Genomic DNA, 9,984 nt, shown 5'->3' with positions numbered 1-9,984 from the left:
CACTGACATAGAAATGCCAGTTGGTATTTGTGTTCCAGGATTTTTCTCCCCCCCCCCCCCTCATCACAACAAGCCAAGAAGAGCAAGAAAGAGCTATCTGTAGAGAGAGGCCCAATCACTTTCATCATTTCATGGGACAGCAAGCCTTCCCATGCGACGTCTGCCAATAGGCGAATATGATGAAATGATCAGAGAAAGACAAGTAACTAAGTACATTTACTGTGCTTCAGTTCAATTTTGAGCTAGTTTACTTAATAGGCCATTTTTTGTTGACAATTTTTGTTACTATGGTTTCTAGATTCAGATTATTAAAATATACATTAACAAATGAAACCTTCTTTTATACTCGGTCCATTCGAAAATAGCCAATCTACAAACTCCTGCGCTGTGAACTTGTAGATCTGCAATTTTCAAAAGATTTTTGACACATTTTGAAAACCTTTGAAACAACTTGAGAAATGGTATACTTTCTGCATGATGAGTGTAGTTTTACTTTTAGTACTTAAGAAATAGTTTGATGCCAATACTTTTGTATTTTTACTCAAGTACAATTCATGTACTCAATTCATCTTTTGAATCATTTGTCTACATTGTGGAATAGCTACTTTTACTTACAAATCTGAGTGCTTCTTCCACCACTGATGATTTCATGGGACATCAACCCTTCCCATGCACTTCTGCCAAATTAATAGGCATATAGATGAAAATAAATGATGTGCTCATTTGTCTCGTGTGAGTTTAAAAAATACACAATTGGAATTGGCTTGGCATTATCTGGTATAATACACAGATACACAAAGATGAAAGGGGGACACATATTAAAAGCCACATCACTGCCATCATGCCAAACTCATTTGAACTCGACCATTAATTTGGTTATTATTCCATCCCAGTGGTTCCATGCTCAATGAATGGGACAGGGAGCGCGCGCGGCTCGCACACGGGAGCGCGCATCACAGAGAGAGAGAGAGAGAGAGCGAGAGAGAAGAGTTGTGTTTCTGGAGAGAGAGAGAGAGAGAGAGAGAGAGAGAGGGAGGAGAAAGGGACTACAAGGATCACTGCTCTCTATCAATCTATGAATCTGCAACAAAAAAATGGCCCGGATAACTCCTCGCGTGTCCACAAAAGAACCACCGATAGTCCATGATCCATGATCTCCAGCTTTTTGTGAAACCAACGCAAAAAACAAGTCGATCTCTCCCCGAGTTTTGACACCGTTTTGCCGGGAGGGGAGGGGAGGGAGGGGGAACAGGCAGGGGAACCGTTTCCAATCTCAGCGGAAAAGGATTCATCGGGACGGGATCAGGCTCAGCTTCTTCAGCAGAGCAGACAAAAAAAAACAACACAAGGAAGAAAACAGTAAAAGTTTCTGCAAAGATCAAGTCAAGATGCAGGGGGTTTCAGCCACTGGTGAGTGCATTATTATTATTATAGCTTCGATCAGACACACACACACACACACACACACACACACACACACTGCCGTTTGTGTGTCATTGTCTGTGGTATTATTTTTTTCCCCACATGATCGTGGGTGTTGTTTATACTTTTTCTTACCCATTAAGACCTGAGAAGATTCTAGAAATGTCTTCTAAATCCTAAAAAAAAAATTAAAAAAAAAAAATTTTTTTTTTTCCCTCGATTTTTCAAAAATAGCAGATCTACAAGCTCGTAGCGCGGCACTCGGTGCCGCGCTACGAGCTTGTATATCTGCTATTTTTGAATAGCCTAAAGAAATCTAAAGTGACACAGATGCGTTCCAGGTATCAATGGGTTAAAGAAGACTGTGTGTGCGTGTGCGAGTGTGTGTGTGTGCGCGCGCGCGCGTGCGCGTGTGTGTGTGTGTGTGTGGCGCTCACACACAGCAGTCTTCCAGAATTCCCAAATACTTTTGCCAGCTGTCAGCGGGACGGCAGAAGGCCAGTCGTCCGTATCTTCAGGGTCTGCTCTGCTGCTGTGTTTCATCCACTTCTTTATTTACCAACATAAAGCTTTGGGGCTGCAGTGCACAGAGTTAAGTGCTGGTGTCATGCTCAGTAAAAATAGCAGATCTACAAGCTCACCACGAGTCACTCACGAATGTGACTCGTGGTGAGCTTGTAGATCTGCTATGTACTTGCATGCACCACCACTGCATGTATCTTCAGGGGCTGATGATTTTTATTTATTGACCAACATGAAACCTTGGGGCTGCAGAGCCAGAGAGTTATACTTATAGTTGCATGTTGGTGTTTATAGTTGCTTTATAGTTGCTTATAGTTGCAAGTCACATTCGCGTGGTGAGCTTGTATGTCTGCTACTTACTGCATGCAACGCCAGCACGCAAATAAGTACGATAAATGAGGCTGAGCTGACACAGGACTAGAATAGGAGCAATGCTGTACCATTTACCCTCTCTGACGTCACCAGCCCCCCTCAGCTTATCAACTTTGTGTGTCTATTGATGCTGTTGCCTTCAGTGACTGTACACTAGACACATGATGATGATGATGATGATGATGATGATGATGATGATGATGATGATGAGTAGCGGAGTCATTCATCAGAACATGATGAGAGAGAGAGAGAGAGAGAGAGAGAGAGAGAGAGAGAGAGAGAGAGAGAGAGAGAGAGACAGAGAGACAGAGAGACAGAGAGACAGACAGACAGACAGACAGACAGACAGACAGACAGACAGACAGACAGACAGTGTGAGATGCACTCAAAGAGGAGGACAACATGGCCTGCAATGTCATTAGAAATCGGCCAAATATGTGTGTGTGTGTGTGTGTGTGTGTGTGTGTGTGTGTGTGTGTGTGTGCGCGCGCGAGTGCATGCGTGCATGTATCTGTCTGTGTATATGTCTGTCTGTCTGTGAGTCTGTCTATCTATCTGTGTGTGTGTGTGTGTGTGTGTGTGTGTGCACCTGAGTGTGTATCTGTCTGGGTGGCCGATATGGGAAGCAGAAGGATGACTTGTGTGGAATCATAAAGTTTTGATTTAGCTCAGTGTGTGTGTGTGTGTGTGTGTGTGTGCGTGCACACGTGGGCATCTAAGTGCCAGCATATACGTGCACCCACCCACGTGCATGTGCCCGTGGCTGGCCGGCACATCATGCATTCCTGTATTTCCCACTATAAGACGAATGGCAACTTTACTTTGTTATGATATGCTCTGTGATAACAACTGTACAGCAGTTTTTTTTTCCTTTTTATTTTATTTCCTTTGCTTTTCCTCTTCCAGTCAAAAGAAACGGTTCACTGTGGGTCGTGTCCAGAATAAGTGTTGTGTGTTATTCAGTGGTGGAAAAGTAACTAAGTACATGTACTCAAGTACTGTACTTAAGTACAATTTTGAGGTATCTGTCTTTTTACTTTCCTGGAGTATTCCTAATTTTCAATACTTTCACTCTCACTCCATTACGTCTCAGTGGCAAATATTGTACTTTTATTCCATACAGTTATTTGAAAACTACATTTACTAGTTACTTTGCAGATTTGGATCACACTATTATTACAAAACATATATTAACCATCTCAGCCCTATAAATACTTTTGCAAGTAAGTTTGAAAATAGCCAATCTACAAGCAAAAGATTTGTATACATTTTGAAAACGTGACATGAGTGCTTTTACTTTTGTTACTTTAAGTACATTTTGATAGCGAACACTTTTGTACTCTTACTCAAGTACATTTTGAATACCGAACTTTTTCTTGTAACAGAGTATTTGTTTTACATTGTGGTATTGATACGTACAGTAAGTAAAACAAATGTGAGTACTTCTTCCATCACTGGTGTTATTACTGTATGTGTTGTATGGGTGCCGGTGGTCCTTTCTCTCTCTCATGGACGTCTGCACATGACAGATTGTGGGCATTTGGCCCGAAACGCAGATCCCACCCCGACTGGACCCAGACGGCAGCACTGAGTTACTGTGAGAACCCATAAACTGTGTAAAACTACAGTCTGTGCTTCAGACCAATGAGATAAAGCAGCACTGACGTGCTTTACATGAAGAATGGGAGAGGAAGGCAAGAGAAAGAGAGGGGAGTCTATCTCTCTCTCTGTGTGCGTGTGCGTGTGTGTGTGTGTGTGTGTGTGTGTGTGTGTGTGTGTGTGTGTGCGCGTGTTGTGTGTGTGTGTGTGTGTGTGTGTGTGTGTGTGTGTGTGTGTGTGTGTGGGAGGAAGTGTACGTACTTATTACTGTACTTGTGAGGGCCGAATGTCCCCACAACTATAGTGGAATTTGAGAATTATTACAGTGTGAGGAACATTTTCCTGCTTCTCCTCACACGAAAAACGGTTGTTTTTATGTAATGTATGTATGTTTAATGTATTTCTTTTTTTTTAGAGAGGTAGGCTTGATTCGAAGTTGAGTACTGCTCTGTTATAGCTGATCTACAAGCTCACGCCGTGTCGCAGCGCCGTTAAACTCTACAGGCTTTAGGCTTAGTGTTAACAGTGGTGGAAAAAGTACTCAAATGTTTCACTTAAGTAAAAGTATCAATACTGCAATGTAGAAGTATTCCGTTACAATTAAAAGTCCGGAATTCAAAATGTACTTGAGTAAAAGTAAAATTGCAGGTCTAGTAGCTCACGACGCGTCGCGATGCGACGTGTTGTGAGCTATTTTCAAATAGCCTAGGTATAAAATGGGGCTAAAGTGGTTAATGTATGTTTTATAATGTAATTATTTGTATCTGTAAAGTAACAAGTAACTAAAGTTTTCAAATAGTTGTAGTGGAGTAAAAGTACAATATTTGCCTCTTGAGATGTAGTGGAGTAGAAGTAAGTAATAGACAATTGGAAATACTACAGTAAAGTAAAAGTACCTCACAATTGTACTTAAGTACAATACTTGAGTAAATGTACTTAATTACTTTACACCACTGAGTGTTAAAAATGGCAAAAAAGGTAAAAATTGCACTTCTAAAATGATCGTGCTAAAATGATGATGTCCTCACAAGTATGGCAATACGTGTGTGTGTGTGTGTGTGTGTGTGTGTGTGTGTGTGTGTGTGTGTGTGTGTGTGTGTGTGTGAGTGAGTGTGATGGGGAGATCTCAGAGGTTGCAGTAGAGGTGAGCTGTGTGCAGTGAGAGAGACTGTGTTTGTTGTGAGACTCGGGGGACAAATCGATCTGCCATCCTCTCGGCTGACTTTCCTTTTTCCGGCAGTCTTATCGCCCACACACGCACACACGCGCACGCACGCACACACGCACACGCACGTCACACACACACACACACACACACACACACACACACACACACACACACACACACACACACACGCACACACACACGCACAGGCACACACACGCACACATCACACATCCCTCTCATTCCCAAGACCTTACTCTTTTTTCCATCTTTCCATTCTCCCCCTCTCCCACACAGTCCCAGACGGTCCCAGATCAATCCCCCCCCTCTCCGTCTCTCTCATTCTCTCATTCTCTCATTCTCTCTCTCTCTCTCTCTCTCTCTCTCTCTCTCTCTCTCTCTCTCTCTCTCTCTCTCTCTCTCTCTCTCTCTCTCTCTCTCTCTCTCTCTCTCAGCTGGTGTGGTGCTCAGTGCAGAAAACAGCTGTTAGATGAAAATATATAAAGTGCATTGTTTCTTTCTGGAGTCTGTTCCCTCATATCTGTTCCCTACACATGGGAACCTGCAAGGCCAAAGCCCTCATCACAGTCAAGTCAGACATGCTATGTATTCAGGCCCGGCGTCACAGGGGGGCGTGAGGGGGGGCGACACCCCCTCAACCGGACCATCTTGCCCCCTAAGTCAAGACTGCCAAAAAATACTAACCTTCTGGTACTTTTTAATTAATAGCGTTTCGGCGTCAAGCCTTCCTCAGCGTGTTAAGAAAGGGGTCAGTGGTGTTGTGTGTACCAGGAGGGACTGATAGACAGACAGACATGATACTTCAGCTGCTGTCGGTTGAAATAAATCATTAAAAAAGTTACTACAGGGTGTCCGCCAAATCTAGCCCGAAAATGGCCGATCTACAAGCTCACAACGCCCCGCGCTGAGCTTGTAGATCGGCTAGTATTTTCGGAGAGTCGGTGTAGAGGAAAAAAGTACAGAGCCAGCGCTTCAAGTTGACTAAACATTGAGGGTTTAAAGGTTAACCATCTGAAAAATACACATTAACATGAATCCAACTATCTATGAAAAACGTTTAATCTGCAACACAATGTTATACAATATGTAGTAGGGGGTCCCTGCTTCATCTCTCTCTCAGCTAAGGGGTCCATGGCCTGAAAAACGTTGAAGACCCCTGCTCTAAAGTGTTCGCCACTGTATGTTTATTTGTGCTCTGGCTTGGATCAATGGACCTAACATTAAGTTCCTATTTATCGGTATCACTATCAAAACACATTTTTCTGTATCATAATGTCATCATAATATCATTATGTCTATTGATGTTATGTTATCATTAAAATCATAGTGTTTTGCCCAATATTTGGCCAAATATTTGGCTAAAAGGATAACACAAAAAACCCAGGGGCTTTTTTCCATTGTGGTCCTTTGTACTCAATTCATCAGTAATCTCTCTCTCTCTCTCTCTCTCTCTCTCTCTCTCTCTGTCTCTCTTTGTCTGTCTGTCTCTCTCTGTCTGTCTCTCTCTCTCTCAATTCAGTTAAATTGAAAGGAGATTTATTGGCATTGGAAAGATACTCTTACCTTGCCAAAGCAGTTTGGCAAACAGAAAAAAATCCATGTACAAGGGTCAAGGATATTGGCCTCTCTCTCTCTCTCTCTCTCTCTCTCTCCTCTCTCTCTCTCTCTCTCTCTCTCTCTCTGTGTGAAGTGGGTGAGCGTGTCTCATGGTGTTAGTAGGTCAGAGGCAGGACGATGGTCCTGAAGGAGCAGAGTAGCTTAGCTACAGCTAGCTATCCCAGCATGCCTTGTGTCCTGGCGGGCTGTTTACGTTATTTATTATTAACAAAAGCCATTGGGGCCGTCTGTGTTTAACCAGGCCAATGTAAACACCTCCCCTCAGAGCTGGATAAACACAGGGGAGGAGGAGGAGGAGGGAATATTATCTCCCTCACCTAGGACCCCCACACACACACACACACACACACGCGCACGCGCGCGCGCGCGCGCGCACGCACGCACGCACGCACACACACACACACACACACACACACACACACACACACACACACACACACACACACACACACACACACACACACACACACACACACACAGACACAGTCTCTCACATTCACTAACCTTTCCAAATGTTTTCAGATTTTTATCCACCACTATCTTAGACTGCAGAGCTGTTCTCTCTCTCTCTCTCTCTCTCTCTCTCTCTCTCTCTCTCTCTCTCTCGCTCTCTCGCATTCTCTCTCTTTATTTCTTTATCTTTCCCACTTTCTGTCTCCCACCTCACCTCTCTTTGTTCTTCCCACAGTCCTCTCCAACAACCCTCTCTCTTCCCCCTCCTTTCTCTCTGTCTCTGTCTGTCTGTCTGTCTCTCTCCATCTCTGTCTCTCTGTCTGTCTGTCTGTCTGTCTGTCTGTCTGTCTGTCTGTCTGTCTGTCTGTCTGTCTGTCTGTCTGTCTGTCTGTCTGTCTGTCTGTCTGTCTGTCTGTCTGTCTGTCTGTCTGTCTGTCTGTCTGTCTGTCTGTCTCTCTCTCTCTCTCTCTCTCTCTCTCTCTCTCTCTCTCTCTCTCTCTCTCTCTCTCTCTCTCTCTCTCTCTCTCTCTCTCTCTCTCTCTCTCTCTCTCTCTCTCTCTCTCTCTCTCTCTCTCTCTCTCTCTCTCCATCGTCATGAGTCAGGTTCAGAGTCATAGAGGAGCTTCAGGCTGTCACAGTGTCACACTGATTTCCATAATGGTGCTCATGCTCCAGTCCTGCTGTTGCTGGGACCTCAGCCAAACACGCACAACTGTGTGTGTGTGTGTGTGTGTGTGTGTGTGTGTGTGTGTGTGTGTGTGTGTGTGTGTGTGTGTGTGTGTGTGTGTGTGTGTGTGTGTGTGTGTGAGTGTGTGTGTGTGTGTGTATGTAATACGACGAGTCTGATCAGCATTTTTTTGGCGATATTTAGTTGCTATCTTTAGAAGCGTATTCTTTTTCTCCTGTCCTGGATGCCCGGAAGAAATGGAAGCTGATCTTTTACTGTTTATAGACTGGAAGAATGTGTGTGTGTGTGTGTGTGTGTGTGTGTGGGGTATAATATTTGCATTCTGTTTCCGCTGTGTTGTCAAACAGCAGCAAATCAGAGATGTGACAGGTGTGTGTTTTAAGAGATTACTTCGAGTGCACCGCTGTACCAGATAAGATCCTCCTTGTAGTGTGAGTTCCAGTAAGCAGTTACGGTATTCTGATGGTGAATGCTGCAGGATTAGACCTAATGGTGGGGGAATGGAGACTGTAAACTGGTTAGTATTGATGCCTGCCCTGACACTGATTGACACTCCTGTTGGACTGGTTCACACCGTACTGACAGATGGGAATCCTAACCCATTCAATCCGGAAACGCATCTCTGTCATTTTTAGATTTCTTTGGCTATTCAAAAATAGCAGATATGCAAGCTCTGCTAAAAAAAAAAATCTGCTATTTTTTGAAAAATCATAAAAATGTGTGCAAATCTTTTAATGTATATTTTTTAAAGCGAACATTTGTAACTCAAATATTTTCTTCTGGGGGGGTCCCTTGAACAAAATATTTTACATATGTTCACTTTAAAAATATACATTCAAAGATTTGCAAATTCAAAAATAGCAGATGTACAAGCTCATAAGCGCTGCAGTCGGTGCCCGCGCTATTAGCTAGTATATCTGCTATTTTTTAACAGTCAAAGAAATCTAAAATGACAGAGATGTGTTCCCGGATTGAATGGGTTAAGCGGCAATTTATACTTTGTCATATGACGGTGGCGAGCGCCGGAAATAGTCGATCTACAAGCTCGCAACCATAGGGTTAAAAATAAGCTCGTAACGCGGTGCGGATGCGACGCGTTCTGAGCTTGAAGGCCGCGTGACACCGTCATGAGAGCATAAATTAAGCATTAGGAAGATAATTTGTGTGTGTGTGTGGGTGGGTGCGCATATGCAGGGACATGGCACACACACATGCATGTGTGTATTTCAAGGTTTCAATTGGTTTTTATTGTCACTTCCACTTACTTACAATACATGTTGTGGCAACATTGCAGGCGGAGAATTTCTTGTTCTTAAGAGCCTCCTCCTCGACTTTGTGAAAACAATAAAAACACACAATAAGAAGATCTAAAAAGCAATAGGCAGATAAAAAAAGATAATAAAATAAGAGACAAAAGATAATAAAATAAGATAATAAAAAGCCAAGTAGCAAAAAAATAAAAATAAACTGCAAATGCCATATGTGGCTGCAAGATAAAATTGCAAATGCAGACTCTGTGTGTGCATATGTCCGTGCGTGCGTGCATGTGTGTGTGTGTGTGTGTGTGTGTGTGTGTGTGTGTGTGTGTGTGTGTGTGTGTGTGTGTGTGTGTGTGTGTGTGTGTGTGTGTGTGTGCGTGCGTGAACACATGGAAACAATGGTGCAGAGTAGGAGGCTGTGTTTAAAACCTGAGCCCCTTCTGTCAACGGAAGTCTCCTTTTGGCGCCTGCAACAAAGCAGCCACCAGTATTATGTTGCTGAGAGCGTTATGCTTTAGCACTGCGGTGCTTACAGGAAGGTATGTCGTCCTACACAGTGTTAAGTTAACTGTGAAACTGTCAGAGTCCAAGTAAGTATAGCCCTCCACAGTTCTTACTGTGCGTGGTGGTGTGTGTCAAGGAACTGTTTGGAATTAACATGTTTCTGCTCAAAGTATAGCCATCCTCCAGTGCACAATATGTTTATACTCACACACGCACGCACGCACGCACGCACGCACGCACGCACGCACGCACGCACGCACGCACGCACGCACGCACGCACGCACGCACGCACGCACGCACGCACACAGTGGTGTAAAGTAACTAAGTACATTTACTCAAGTACTGTCCTTAAGTACAATTTT

At 43.6% G+C, this 9,984-nt stretch overlaps 1 protein-coding gene across 2 annotated transcripts in view; it reads left to right on the top strand.

Annotated features, from left to right (window-relative positions):
- The first annotated feature begins 1,057 nt into the window (after positions 1-1,057).
- fgd (faciogenital dysplasia) overlaps positions 1,058-9,984 on the top strand; it is a 100,472-nt gene continuing 91,545 nt past the window's right edge. For both annotated transcript variants that reach the window (XM_080445626.1, XM_080445625.1), the window contains exon 1: positions 1,058-1,410. In XM_080445626.1, the coding sequence (XP_080301752.1) occupies positions 1,389-1,410 (22 nt within the window). In that variant the 5' untranslated portion in view covers positions 1,058-1,388. The remainder of the gene's footprint in view (positions 1,411-9,984) is intronic.

This window comes from Gymnoscopelus braueri (genome assembly GCF_963280865.1).
Source record: "Gymnoscopelus braueri genome assembly, chromosome: 12".
In the NCBI taxonomy this organism is placed as follows: Eukaryota; Metazoa; Chordata; class Actinopteri; order Myctophiformes; family Myctophidae; genus Gymnoscopelus; species Gymnoscopelus braueri.
The sequence above is the reverse complement of the archived record's forward strand: the minus strand, read 5'-3'. Positions and strand labels throughout refer to the sequence as shown.